The sequence below is a fragment of the Monodelphis domestica genome, chromosome 1 (genome assembly GCF_027887165.1).
Source record: "Monodelphis domestica isolate mMonDom1 chromosome 1, mMonDom1.pri, whole genome shotgun sequence".
Taxonomy (NCBI): Eukaryota; Metazoa; Chordata; class Mammalia; order Didelphimorphia; family Didelphidae; genus Monodelphis; species Monodelphis domestica.
In genome coordinates this window covers 638,446,836-638,462,322 of record NC_077227.1, presented here as the reverse complement: position 1 = coordinate 638,462,322, position 15,487 = coordinate 638,446,836, and the positions used below count along the sequence as shown (strand labels likewise).

At 32.2% G+C, this 15,487-nt stretch overlaps 1 protein-coding gene across 2 annotated transcripts in view; it reads right to left on the bottom strand.

Moving 5' to 3' along the window:
- The window catches only part of WDPCP (WD repeat containing planar cell polarity effector), a 380,194-nt gene that overhangs the window by 258,421 nt on the left and 106,286 nt on the right, over nucleotides 1-15,487 (bottom strand). Inside the window, exons 2-6 of one of the 2 annotated variants that reach the window (XM_007476757.3) lie at nucleotides 8,709-8,793; nucleotides 5,362-5,406; nucleotides 4,534-4,584; nucleotides 2,911-2,981; nucleotides 2,576-2,635 (exon numbers count right to left, since the gene is read on the bottom strand). In XM_007476757.3, coding sequence (XP_007476819.1) covers nucleotides 2,576-2,635; nucleotides 2,911-2,981; nucleotides 4,534-4,584; nucleotides 5,362-5,406; nucleotides 8,709-8,769 — 288 coding nt within the window. In that variant the 5' untranslated portion in view covers nucleotides 8,770-8,793. Of the gene's footprint in view, nucleotides 1-2,575; nucleotides 2,636-2,910; nucleotides 2,982-4,533; nucleotides 4,585-5,361; nucleotides 5,407-8,708; nucleotides 8,794-15,487 lie in introns of those variants that run through there. The other variant, XM_016428064.2, reaches the window with a different exon arrangement.

The following is a 15,487-nucleotide window of genomic DNA, read 5'->3' as shown; positions in this document are numbered from 1 at the left end:
AAAAGCCTAAAAACACCCTCTCAAATTTTAGAGTTGAAATGTCGTGTTTATTTAGATTTATTTATACCCTACTAATTCTAAAAAGGGGTTGAGAGGACTTGCATTAAAACACATAAAAAAACCAAAACAATTTAGCTGTACAATATAATCTATTCATTGGCACTTTCAGAAATATGCTTGCTAAATTAAAATATTGTGAAGTATCTCTAGGAAGAACTGTTGGTTGTGATGCTGCCCTACATATTTCAACATGCTGAACAAGTTTCAACCTCCCCCCTGGTGTCAAGGGTGGAGACAACCAGACACACCCCTGACTAGAGGTGGCCGTTCTTGCCCTCTGGTCAAATAATTCTGAGACTAGTTTCAAGGTGAGTAATGGCATTTAAGAATTGCATTCTGAGCTTCACTATGTTCTATGCCTTTGGAATAAGATTTGGGACTAGAATTTGAAAGCATTTGTATTCAAACTAAGGCTTTCATAAAGTTTTTTTAAGAGGTTTATAGCAATATTTTCCAAACTGATTGGGAAAGAGAACATTTTGGGGCTTGAAATATAGGGATCAGACAAAATTATCTCATTCAAAAATACACAGCGAGTGTATGAAAGTGGTGAAAGAGTGTGCAAATGCAGGGTGTCAGCATCCAGGGCAATTATGAAATGGACATAGCCTAGGTATGAACTCAGGTTTTCCCGACTCCAAGCTCAGCACTGTACCCACTGTGCTGGACAACTCTTTCCTTTCAGGTATTTTCATTCAATAAACAGGAAGGTGGGTGGCACAGTGGATAGAGTGCCCAGCCTGGAGTCAGGAGGACTCATCTTCCTGACTTTAAATCTGGTCTCACATTTACTAGCTTTGTAACTCTAGGCAAGTCACTTAACCCTGTTTGCCTCAGTTTCCTCATCTGTAAAATGAGTTGAAGAAAGAAATGGCAAACCATTGTGATGTCATTTTGGTCCTCTGTGAGTACAATGAATAACAACCACCAAACAATAACCATTTATTTAGTGCCTACTATGTGCCAGGCATTGTGCTAAGAGCTGGCAAAAGACAGTCCCTGCCCATAAGGAGCTTATTTCAAATCACCAAAGTCCCAGGGAACATATTTGGGTAATGCCAGCTCAAAGATTATTTATTTGACTGTTTTAAGCAGTATTTACAAGATAATAATAAACATGAAATAAATAAGCATTTTAAAGTTTGCAAAACATTTAATATATGTTGTCTCATTTGAACCTTACAACAGCTCTATGAGGTAACTACTATGAGCTAGCACTGATTCCATTTTATAATTGAGATAAGTGATTTAAATTCATGTTTTCCTGACTTCAGGTTTAGCGTTCAATCCCCAAGCCAGGCTGAAGGAAATATTAAGCATCGAGAGTAACTCATGCTAAGAAATAGTCACTTTTTAATTACCTAAAGCAAATAATGATTCATGACAAATTAGCCTGAAATACCCCTAAATGTGAAATATAAATAAATATGCTTCTATTAGACATCCATCAACCACCAGAAAAACTAAAGAAAAGGGAGGAGGTTATAATAATATTTTTCTGTATCTTTCTCATTTGTGCTACCTTTTCCCTACTCTGTATCTTTCTTATATTGCCTTCCTCATTGGAACGTAAGTTGCTTGAGGAATGGGACCATTTCAGCCTTTTTCCTGTGATTGGTACAGTGCCTGAATATAGTAAGTACTTAATAAAATTTTTTATTACTTAATTGAAACAGGAAAAAACTATCTCATGTGGTTAATATTATCATTCTTTGTGTTATTGATGCAGCAATATAAAATTGAAAGCGAACAGAAGCAGGCAAATATTTTGAAGGCATATAAAACTTTTTTGAACTTTCTACCTTTTATCAAGACTAATATATTTATCCATTGAATTGTAAATTAGGACAATTAATTTGGACCTTTCTTGTACTCTGGACCTAGATTTACCTCAACGTGGTGCTCTGGGTATTTGTGGCTCATAAAATTATGCCTCAATGGCTTTGCTGTTTTAGTTCTAACTCTATTTCATTTGTTGTAATTTTTGTGTGGCTGTTTATAATTACTCATTAAAATAAAATAATATTTATAAAGCTCTTAGGACAAGATCTAGCACATAGTAGGTGCTATAAAAATGCTTATTTCTTTCCTCATAGAGATGCCATACTCTAATAGCTTTCTGTCATCTGGTATAATCACTATTCATGAACATGACTAGGCTCTCACTAATAAATGTTTAATGCTCATAATATTTTAAAATATTTTATTCACACTTTGGCACTGTTATTCTATCAGTACAACTCTCTATCAGTACAGTACAATTGTATCCGTTAATGAGAATAACAGCCAATTTGATTGCTTGTGTTAGTTTATACTCCTCAATAGAATTCAAACTATAAAATGTTACCATTTAAAGAGTTTCTCTCTCTCTCTCTCTCTCTCTCTCTCTCTCTCTCTCTCTCTCTCTCTCACACACACACACACACACACACACACATTAAAACCTAAGGAAAACACAAATAATAGTTTTCACTCCACTGGCTAGACATCATGAAATCATGTCATATCGTTTTACCTGACAGACATATTTGTTCTTCCATTTGCTCAACACACATCGACTGTTTTGCATCAGTTCCTAAATGACACAGAAACACAAAGGAGAGGAGAATTGGTCTTACCATACATACATGCATACGTACATACTGTCGTCGTCAGTTAAAGGACTTCTGATTTTCAAGCAGAGATTAGTATACCACACAAACAAAGATACAACTGTTTTGAAACTGCCCACTGGACAAAAGCAAAGTCATCATGACCCAGAGGGCTGATCCTTTATGAAAATTAAAACTGTTGAAAGAAGCTTATAACAAAGATTGTTTGTTGTCAATCTTAAAACTTTCTGAAAAGTACCTCCAACTCCTTGAGCGTATCTCTAAGTTTTTCTGGCCGTCGATTCTTCAGTATCCAAGGATAATCTCGTGCTAGCAAACAAAACATGAACTGCGTTTAGATAAATGTCGATTTTTAAAAAATCAATATAGGAAAAGGTCCCGCTTGCTTACAGAAATAGATTATAAAAATTTAAAGAGAGACGTCTATAATTGAGATGAAGTGAGTTTCATTTCCACTGTCAAATGATAATCTTTTGAAAGCCCCATTATAGGAACAAGATTTTAACAAGTAAAGACCTCAGTAACTATAATTTCGTAATAGTAACCACAGATTCTGCCTTCAGAGACAATTCAAAGACAATAAATTTCCCAGCTCTGAGGATCTACTTCATTAAGGTATAGGTGACCGGCTTTTTCTTAAATAATTATTCAGTTTAGAAAATAGAGAAACTCAGGGCAAAAGTTACCATTCCAGGGTTTCAAGTATATTATCTTCATATAATGGAATAAATAAGATAATAAATTAATGAATACAACTGTCACATGTATACTTATTTTTAATGAATGCAAAACTAGGATTAATTGAAAATTTGGCATCAAAAGTTGGACTTATACGCAACCAGAAAAACCAATAACTGAGGATAAGCCAGATTTAAGTGGAAAATATTGACAAAATTAGAAATATTTCTTAAACAAGTCATCTTTTGGAAAGGGTACCTTTAAATATTTAAAAAATCTCTAAGGTCCAATTTGTTTTAAAAAGCATTTATTGCAAAAATGAAAACCAGCTTTTAAAAAGTACATATTTAGAAATTGATGACTTCAAGGAATTAAAATCATTTTAGCAAAAAGAAGCATTTATTATACATTAAATTCATTATAATACAACATATTTAATATGAAGATGAATAAAAATATTCTTTATTCACCTGATTACAACTCTAAATCATAGTGTGGGAGAGTGACTTAGTTAATTGTGGCAGATAAGTTATTGCAATAAAACCACTTTGCTGTTTATCTTTTCTGAATCAGTTTAATTCTAAGTACAATTAACTTGAAAATTTGTGATCACGTCAATACTGACATTTTAAAAAGTTGAATATGGTAGCTCCCCCCTCATTTTAAATTGTTGGAAAACATGTTACAAGTATTTTTCATTTTTCCAAACTTTTATTGTTAAAATCATATTGCTACATTTACTCTAATATACAATCATTAAACTGTATTACTATATAATTATAAAGCATATATTTTAAAATTTGTGCAAATATAGGAGCATATAATTTTAACAGTATTCTTTGTACAAAACATTTACTATGAAAGTAAAAGTAAACAAATTCATTTCTTTATACTGGTTAATAGTCTTGCTTATTATGCTTATATAAAATATACCTCCTTAAACTTTGGTAAATCATAAATTCTTACAGATGAAATCAGTAAGATCTAAGACATAACTTTTATAAATATTTTTATTTCAATGAAGCAATGAAAATCTGTGGACATAAAAGTAAAGAAAATTATTTTAAGATAAAGAATATTTTTGTTCATAAAGCTGTATGTTATTTCATTATTCTATCAGTAATATAAGCAACAATAAAATATGATAATTTTGTAGCAATTATTTTTTTAAAAAGATGCTTACATTCTGCCAATTGTTGCTTTTCTTCTAAGTAACCATGATCTGTTGGTAAAACTATTGGGGAGGGGGAAGGAGAAAAAAGTCAATCATTACCTTTATAACTTCTGACATGAAATTACTATAAAGATTTAAAAATATTATAAAGTAAACACAAATCTACAAAGAGCACAGCTTTGTTTTCACTTCATAGAGAGATATCTTAAATTTGCAGTGAAAGAAGGCTCATTCGGCACAACAGGTGGACCAATATTCCCTGAGCCTCCAATCTCATCAGATAGTGAAGTGAGCTGCAACTGAATCCTGACCAGAAGCTGAGTCAGTCTGTCAACAGAACTATGGAAACAACATATTAACCACCGAGCTAAGCACTTGGGATGCCCACACAAGCTCTACCTTAACCCAGACTGAAACAGGAAGTAACTCTAGCTGGAAAGACCTTTTGGCTCATCATGAAACTTCTAGGATTAACAGGATTAATCAGATAAAGAAAATTGATCATTCACTCAGAAATGCCTATTTCAGATACCAGGTGGGGATTCAGGAGCACAGCATAGGTGCAGTCCTATGCGTTTATGATGCCCTCTACTGGGATGCCAATTAATAGAAGTGACTGGACAGTCCAGCATTCAGTCTGATCAATACAAAAATACTAATTTTTCATGCTGCTTTATATTAAAAAATAACTATGTTACATGAAAAACATACCAATTTGGGGTCTTTCTAGGGAAATAAAGAAGACTTTTCCTAAATAATCTATTCCCATAGTTTAGATGATTTTTTATTACCTAGAATATTTAATTCCTCAAAATGTTAAGAGTATGCTTATTTTACCTGATTCTTTCTTGTCATAATACTGGTATATCCCAATGTCTCTGTCTAAATAATGAGAAAAAAATAACATCAAGTTATGTTAAATAGGTTATTGGGGGTGGGGGGGGACATAAGTTTTTATTTCAACAGGAAGAAACCCAGAAATCAGTAGTAACATGAAAGCTCAATGGTAAAAATTTGTTAATGCTAGATGTTTTAATCAAGTTGAAAGGAAAAATAAACTAAAACTATAAAAAAGAGCTGGTAAATGAGAGTGTTAAAACCAGTAAAGAATTGAAATCAAGGAAGAAAGCCTTTCCTTTCAGACCTCCCTTGATGCTCTTTTGCACAGAATTCTAGCCAATGGAACTCTAACCTGCCAATGGAGAATGAAGAGAAGTGAAATGGGGGAAATGCAGTTAGGGTTGTAATCCTCCTTGTCCTAGCTCAGGCTAACTTTCCTGGACCCATCCTAATTCTGTCCAACAACTGACTGAATCCCTCAGGACAAGTCCAACAATAACTTGGTTTTCCAGAAATTTATAGGCAGCTTGTTGAAGGAATGGCAAAAGATTAGGGTCATGAATAAACTTCCCAGGGTTATCATGAGTTAGAGAAAAACTCCGTGGGTCACTCAAATTAGGATCTACTGATGTGCTATGCCAGAACCAACTGGGATAGGGTTGTTTGGAAAGAGTAAGTAAGTTGATATTTTTCAAGAATTTGGCTCCATTTCAAACTTATCGATAGAAAAGGAGAATAATTTTAAAAACTCAATTCTCTCCACATATATATGGCTATGAATAACTTCCTCCATTCAACTCCTGAACTGAAATCATCAGCTTGTGTTTTCTTTTGGGTAACATAAGTTGTCCCGTAGTGACAAAAGGACTATTTCAAATGTACTTGAGAGCAGTATGGACTGCCCCCTAGTGACTAAATGCAACTTTGACAACTTTTCTTTCACAAAAATATAGCAGTTGTTTGTATTTGGGTTGCCCACTTCAACACATGAATGTACTTTTACTTTGAATGGAACACTTTATTTCTATTTGTTTAAGTTTGTAAAGTGTTTTTTTTTTTGTTTCAAAGAGTCTTGGCTTATCTTGGCTCATTTATAACAGCCCAGTCACAAAGAGCCTTAAGGACTCGAGCTCCTTCTAAAGGGCTATTCAGAGAGCCCCAGTCCTGGATGATAAGAGTATTTCAGGTTCTGAGAAGGAACCAAGCCCAGGACAGTTCAATTATATATACCAGCCCTGTAGCTGATAAACAAACCCAGATAGGGGATCAATTCAAAGGACAAACACCATTATGAGCTCTGGGTACTATAACTAAAAGGGAAATGTCTATGCTCAAGTCTTGGGAAAACATTTCTATCACTTAAAAAAATAGAAATGAGTAATATGTTTTCCATGTCTTATAGGCTTTACATATCATTTCCGTTTTTTATAGAAAGGGAAAAAATTGTGTTTTCACATATTTCTCCAAAATATTGTCTTTAGTGTCCTGGAGATAATTTTGTTACATGAACTCAGACAAGTTATTAAATAGTTCCACATATGGCTTTCTATATTTATATATGTCTCTCCATTTATCTCACTAGCTTTCTTAGGATATTTTTGTTAATACTATGGTTTGAGCTTTCCATGAAAGTATGATGAATCGTAACATTAACTATATCTCTAATACATAGACTTATCCAAGTAGGTCTGATTTTGCAAATTGTGTGCAATAAAATGTGTGGGCTTTCTCAACCACTAGCTTTCATTGCATCATTCAACACTTCATTCTAATTAGTTAGTAACACTTACATCCTAGCAACAGAAGAATAATATTTTAATTTAAATTAATTTAAATTGTAATGAGCAAGCTGAATGACAGGAAACATTTTTCAGAAAAGTTAATCTTACTGGATTTATTTCTTTTTAATTCGACCCTTAGCCTAAGGTACCTTGTCATCAACATTCACTAGCAACAAGCAACAAGGACATGTATTCATCTTTTCCAAACCCAAGGTTGAATGTCTTACTGACAATCCTTAAGTTAGGCCACGCAAATACCAACTTCTTATATATCTAAACTTAATATCTCTATGTTTTGGCAGTCTTTCATTTGGGGATAAAGTTTATTACGTGTGAATATACATAAATATATAAATTCTTTCTTATACAAAAAAGAAACACTTTAGAATTTATTGTACCTTTTTTTACTTATTTTCATCTATAAAAAGTATCATCTGGTCATGATCACAAAGTATACTGTTTTTACCTTATATTTCCATTTAATCAAAAGTGGTAAAATAATTAATGTACTTAAGAATAAAAAAAATTAGGTAAGCATGGCAAATAACAACCGACATAAAATACTAGCATCATATCAATATAGAAACATAGAATAACTTGTACTAACATTGCTATTAAATTTGTAAACGAAGCAATAACTTTTGTTGTGGCTTTCACAAAAACAGAAATAGGTCTTAAGTATGACTATATTTTTATCCAAATGGAGCAACAATGAGATTCAGTGGCCTATTTATAGAGCAGAAGTATTTATAAAGTATAATTTCCATGTAAGTAGAGCATAGTTTTACGTTTTTGAAATTATGTGGAAAATTTTCACATATTCTATTTTACTGTTTAATGAATCCAAGAGTTCATGGTTTAATTTAAATAAGTATGTAACAAAAATGTAAAGGTAAGCTTTCCCTCCTAAATAAACAATTAAAACATTGTTTTTTTTGGGGGAAACTCAAAGAATTAAATAAAATCATTTCAAATACCTGCTTCTTAATGGAATGTGCTTGAAAACTAAGCTTTATTACATAATGTTTCAAAGTCCTTTTCCTACCAAAAACATTTAAAACATTAAGAAAATGAAAAAAATGCAATAATAATATCTTCCCCGAAATGTTATTTTATTGTCAAATAAAATCTACTATCAGTAAGCCTACTAATACTAATAAATAGATATTAGCTATTATGTGGAAACTTAGGATAAAATTGGAAATGTATATCTTAAAAATACATAAATAAATGTCAGAATAACATGAATTGTAATACTAAAAATTCTACTCTGAATTAAGCTGAAACAAATATACTGATCATCAAGAGTAATAAGAAGCAATTTTATCATAATAATAATAGTTTAAAAATATCAATAACTAATAACATTTTTTAAATTCAAATTAGTTCACATGGTAAAGCTCTTTGCAAATTTTAAAGCTTTATGTAAATGATAGTAACATTAATACAGCAAAACAACAATTATTCAATTAAGTTTTCAGGCTTTTGTATTAGTTAAGTGTTTGTTCATAATTTTGTTATTTTTATTTAAAGAACAATAAAATTGGTCTTGAGCTGACTTACCTTCAATATGTAAAGTATTCTTTAAAGACCAGAGGTGCAATTCAGTCAAGCAGAAAGACATCTGTTGGCAGAAAGGATCTCTGTCCTGAAAAAAAATATATTTAAAAGGTGTCAATTATTTCCAATCACTAATGAAACTAAAAGTCTTAAAGATAACTAAAAGCAATATTTCCAAAATACAGTTTTTTCCCTTTCTATAAAAAGGAACAGGAGAAAATTGTCAACTGTATTTTCCCAGATTTAATATACTATCACATATAGAGAGGTGGTAGAAGGAATATTTATAGTTTGAATGTATAATACTTGATAGGTCTGACTTTTAAAGCTCTAAATATATTCAGAATAATTTTAATAAAAAGTCTATATATATTAAAAGTCCTGACTTTACATTAATTTAGATGTGACAGACATTTTATTATTCATTTAAATTCCATATATGTATATGTCCACATACGCATATATGCATGCATTATACACATGCACTAGTGTGTATACACACATACAAGGAAGGATTTTACTATCTCACAAACACAAAATATTCCATTTAACATGACAGTTACAAGGGAAAAGGTGTATAGTTATTTTACTTAAAGCACTACATTGACTTTAAAGTAAATTATATGAAACCATATTAGCATTAAGATTCCTTTGTTAATCTACATGTCATGCTGAATCCAGACTTGTAGGTCCTACTGCAAAAGAACATGGCAACAAAATATATTTCTCATACTTATTTTGTTTTTAATATCAAGATCTAATGATTAATACCTTTTAAAAATATTTAATCCTCATTTCTATGAGATAATTAGAAGAAAACCAGTCTGAATTTTTAAGTCTCTTAAACAAAATAGTTCAATTACTTTCAAATAAGTATACTGGGAATTATAAAAATTTATTTACCTCCAAAAGATAGTAAAATTAATAATTTTCAAATCAACTTCTAAATACCTAAAGAACTTTGAAAATTTCTCTATGGAAGTTTGTGGTAGGAGAAAACAACTGCCATCTCTCTAAGGGAGTGACTAGACCATTATTTTAAACACATACACATAAACATACACATAAACATATAATACTTTATCATTAGTGAATCTAAAAGCTTAAGGTTTTAATTTAAGCACAAAATGTAACCAAAAACTATTTATAGACATAGGTACACATACACAAACATATAATAGACACTGTAATCTGAACATACCTAGTGATCCATATATATTTATGATATTTATATTAAATTGAGTAGTTTCCACCTGACTTATTGACCACTTCACAAACAAGTGATAACCATAATGCCAAATTTATTTTTAGCTTAAGCTTTCTCCTGAGCTAACCTTTATTAGCACAAGAAGAAAAAGAGGTCAAATTTTACCTCCCTTGCTCCCTACTATCTTCAATTTATTTCATTTCAATTCAATGAACATTAAATTCTTAAAAGAAATTAAAGAACTTATTGATGTGCAAAGGAATAGAAGAGATGAAACAAAGGATCCCTAAATTAGTCCCTGAGTAGCCTCAAAGGCATCTGGACAACGATCAACAGAGAAGAAAGAGAACCAATAGTCATGGAATACCTAACCACCTGGTCAGAAAAAGAGAAAAGGGGAAACAATTTGGGAAATACATCACAAACCTGAACCAGAAGTATGATATGATAATAATGGAAACTTTCAACCATACAGAAATGAGTTTGCCCCTCCCACTTCCCATGCAAGAGCAGTTATTGACTTCTCTAATAGGAAATTTCATTCTTCAAAGGGAAAAAAAATAAAGGGAAGATTTTTTTTATTTCATTCTAAATAATCAGAGAAAATGGAATTGGAAGTAGACATTATGGATGAAAAACAATGACTTTACATTAGAAATGGCCATGAAGGAAAAAGGGAAGTTTTATTTTATTTACTTTATTTGAAAACAAATAAAGGCAAAGGAAGAATTATTTTAAAAGACTGTCTGAAAATCATGACCAAAAATAAAGCCTGAATTCTTTATTTCAAAAAATTTAAATGAAAACTGCCAGGTTTTATCAGAATCTGAAAATAAAATGAAAAAGAAATAATTCACCATTCTCTTCCTAAAAGAAACTCCAAAATGAAAACTCTGGCAAGCATCATAACTCACAATTTAGAGTGGCCAGATCAAATAAAAAAATACTACAAAGAGCCAAAAAAAAAGTTTCAAGTACCAAAAAGCAATAGTCAGAATCACACAATAATGGATAGCTGCTACTATAAAGAAGAGGCAAGTGAGAAATAATATATTCCAAAAGGCAAAATGTTAGGACTTACAAACAAAAGCAATCAAGGAAAACTCAGCATACTCCTCTATAGGGAAAATAAACTTTTAATGAAAAAGAGGACTTTTAAGCATTCTAAATTAAAAGGCCAGAACTGAGTAAAAACTTTGAAATGCAGGAGACAAAAGAAACACAGAAAAGTAAATATATTTGATCAACTGCAAGGGAATATATGATAACAGTTTTTTTTTTTACATTCTAATAAGAGAAAAGAAAAATGTTTTCTTAGCATGTTATTGTTTTTAAGTTATTTTATAAGAGTTTATAGAAAATTTTAAGAATTATAAAAAAATTAAACAAGAAGAGGGATGGCAGGCAGGTGGTTTTATTCTACTTTAGAAAGAATTGAGACATTAAAGGAAATATACTAGGCAAAAAAGAGAATGTAATATTTATTTGGGAAAGGAAATAGGATTGGAAAAATGGGGATAATGGGAGGTTTGTAGCAGGGTATGGAGGAGAGAGGGGAGAGAGGGTATATTGCTTGGTGAAGCAAAGGAGGGAGATTCCCCCTGCTGAGAGGAAACAGCAGGGGTCCAATGAGGTCTGTTTGTCCTGGAATGACTAAACTGAAGTTCAGCTCCCTCTATGACCAGAAAGATAGTCCACTTATCTGACTGTGAATTTAAATAATATAAAGTTTAATAACCAGTTGGGATTGGAGTTTTTTCTCAGCTTCAGACCTGAGGCCAGACCCCAGAGGCTGGCGGAGAGTTTGTCCCACTCCCATCTACTCTCGTTGTTTTAATTCAGAATATTAGCAGTACACAGAAAGCAACAAGGTCTGACCTTCGGAGATGAATGGGCCTAAATCTTCGAGCTGAACCAAGAAGAGCATGCCACTCCAGACAGGCTGAACAAGCTCCTCCCTCCTCCAACACCAGGCAGCAAGTACCATGTGGCAGGAAGGAAGTGATAGTCATAAGACCCAACTGCCACTCCCAGTTGGCCCCTTCCTCAAAAAACTGTCAGTCTTCTTTCCTTTCCACAAGAAGGAATTGATTTTCTCACATACTTCACATGAAATAATAATTATACCAATGTGGAAGAAAATTGGGAACAGTGGGCTTTAACATAAACCTCGGTTTCATCTGAATCAAAGAAAATTTCACATTCACAGTCACACACACACATATATACATACAAAATACATGACAAAGAAAAGTATTAAACACAACTTGGAAATAGTTAGAAAATGGGAGATGAGAGGAATTTAAAAGGAAGAGTGGAATAGGTACAAGAATAGAAACTAAAGAAAGGAGAGAATGAAATGAAAACAAAAAAACTATAATCAAGGAGAAATAAAGAGGGGAAAAGTACTTCTTCAATTATAGATCCCAAGTTTTAAGGAAATTTCTTCTTTTTCACTACCATCTTTGTAAAGGGGGAGAAGTGAAGCAAAGAAAGGGAAAAGCACAAAACAATGGAGAGGAATACACAACTAGTGATCAAAACTGTGGGTGTAAATGGTATGAACTTACCCCCCAAAAAGAAAAAAATATCCAAATGAATTAGAAAGCTGAGTACAATAACACATTTATAAGAAATGCAATTAATATAAAAATTCACTGTTTTAAAAAAAGAAGCTTGAGCAAATTATATTATGCTTTATGTAAAGGACTGGCAAACTATGTTCTGTGGGACAAATTTAGCATGCTGCCTGTATTTGTATGGCCCATGACCTATGACTGTTTTTTACATTTAAAAAAATTTTTATTGAATTTAAAAATATAAAAACAATTCTTAACATTAGATCATACAAAAATGGATTGGGGGGATGGATGTGGCCTTTGGGGATAGTTTTCCAACCTCTTTTTTAGGTGAGTTCAAAAAAAGTAGTGGAAATTATAGGGATAAGGAAGGAATTTTTGGTGGAGAGAATAAGAATTAAAAGGTAAGTGGGGAAAGGATAAGGGAGAGAGAAAACAAAAAAATAAAAAAGCGGGGAAAGTAATCATGATTACAGATAAAGCAACAATAAAGTAGGATAAAAGGATAATAAGGGAGACAATGTTATGTTTTAGAGATCCACAGAACCAATATCAACATTACACTGCACTACACATACACACACACGCACATGCACATGCACACACACTAAATGACATAGCATCTAAAAATTAAAAGAAACATAAATCAAATTGCTGGGGAAAATAGGTAGTAAAATTACTGAGGGCCTGCAATGTATCTCTTTCAGACCTAGACACATGTAACAAAAAGATAAAACAATAAAGTGAAGGATCTGAATAGAATTCTAGAGAAATTGGATGTGATATATCTCTGACAATTACTAAATGAAAACAGAAAGGACTGCTTATATTTCTCAGCTGTGAATGTCACCTTTATAAAAATTGTCCAGGTATTGATTTTCAAAAATCTTACAAACAAATAAAGAAAACATCAGAAGCAAATGAACATAATAGCACAGTTACTAGGATAAGAACTTGCTATTTAACAAAAACTCAAAGGAAAACTGTAAAGTCAAGCAGAAATTAGGCTTAGAACAACATCTCAAAACATATACCAATTATTTCACAGCATATAGATAGATTATAGAGGGATAGATAGATAGATAGATAGATAGATAGATAGATAGATAGACAGGGAAAGGAACAAGCATTTATTAAGTGCCTACTATGTGCCAGGCACAAGTGTTTTATAAATATTATTTCATTTGATCCTCAAGATAATGCTGGGAGGTAGGTGCTATTAGCCTGGCACATAGCAGGCACTACTAAATAATAAATATTATTATTATTATTATTATTATTATTATTATTATCATCTCCATTTTACAACTGAAGTAGAGATAAGTAACTTATCCTGAGTCACACAGCTAGTAAGAGGCCAGATTTTAAATCAGATATTTCTCTCCCTGGACCTAGAACTCTATTCACTGTACCACCTAGCTGTCTGTACATATCGAATACCAAAACAAGCTTTAAACATAGCCTAGATTTTTACATCATAAACAAATTAGAAGAACAAGGAATACCTTTTGCCACTATAGTTATGAAGAGAGTTCATGACCAAATAAGAGATGAAGAGGATCACAGAAGATAAAAGATAATTTAGACAGCATAAAATTTAAAAGTTTCTACACCAAGAACAAATGCAATTAAAATGGGATAAAAACAGGTAAATGGGGGAAATCTTTGCAGCAGGTCTCTATGTGAAGTGTGTCATATCCAAGACAAATAAGGAATGGATTCAATTTTTATAAGAAAAAGAACCATTGCTCAACCACTGACAGGTCAAAGCAGTCATTTCTTGTACTTAACTTTAAAAAAAATTTATTATGCACCTACAAATTCAAATAATAAAATTTATTCCCCTAGAGCTTCTATTCTAAGAGAGTTGAAAGAGAAGAATGCATGCACATATAAGTATAAACAAATTAAATAAAAGGTAGGAGTTTGGGGAGGGCACTATTAGTTAGAAGGGATCAAGAAAAATTTCACTCAGAAAAAAGTCTTTGAGCTAAATTTTCAAGGCGTTGAGGGATTCTGTAAAAGCAGAACTGAGAAAGGATCATACATCAAATATGGGAGAAAACCGGTGCAAAAACAGAGATAGGAGTTCAGAAACAGAAAAATTTTACTAGACATTACTGGAGTGTGGAAATGGAAGGGTTCTAATGTCTAATAATGTTGTAAAAGTAGCACGGGGCCAAATTGTAAAGGGCTTTAAATGTCAAACAAAAGAGTTTTATATTTGATCCAAGAGGCAATAAGGAAAAAGCCAAGTTTATTGAGGAGAGTGCTGTGGTTAGATCTGCACTTAAGAAATATCATTTGGCAGTTGTGTGGAGTCTAAATTAGAGTGGACAGAAACCTGAGACAGGGATATCAATGACAAAATGATGGAAACTTAAAGGTACACAATTAATACTACTAAGTTTGGGCACAGAGAAGATCTGAGAGGATACCCCTTCCTCTTTTAAAAAGGCTGAGGATTGCAACCATGAAACACAGTGCACAACATCAGACTTCTCTGATTTGTTGGTTAGTTTTCTTAACATTTTATTCTTCCGTGCTAAAATTTTTTTTTTCTCTATAAGGGATAACATATTGAGTTTGAGATCTCTATGGTACATTCAGTTGAAATTCAGTAGGTAGTTAATGGAACAGGATTGGAACTCAGAAAAAAGATGAGGTCTAGAAATACAGACCTAAGAAATATCTGCATAGAATTACCAAGGGAGAAACTATATAGCGAAAAGAAGGCCCAACACAGAGTTATGAAGTACTCACTAAGCAGAGTACAGTAGGTGGTAGTTCAACAAAAGAAAACTAAGGAGTAGTTAAACACATAAAAGAACCAAGAGAGAACCACATTTCAAAATTCCAAAATTTCTGAGATTCAGTCAAAGCAGTACTTAGGGGAAATTTTATATTTCTTACTGCTTACATCAATAAAATAGAGAAAGATCAGATCAATGAATGTGGTATATAATTTCTAAAAAATAGAAAAAGAAACAAAATAA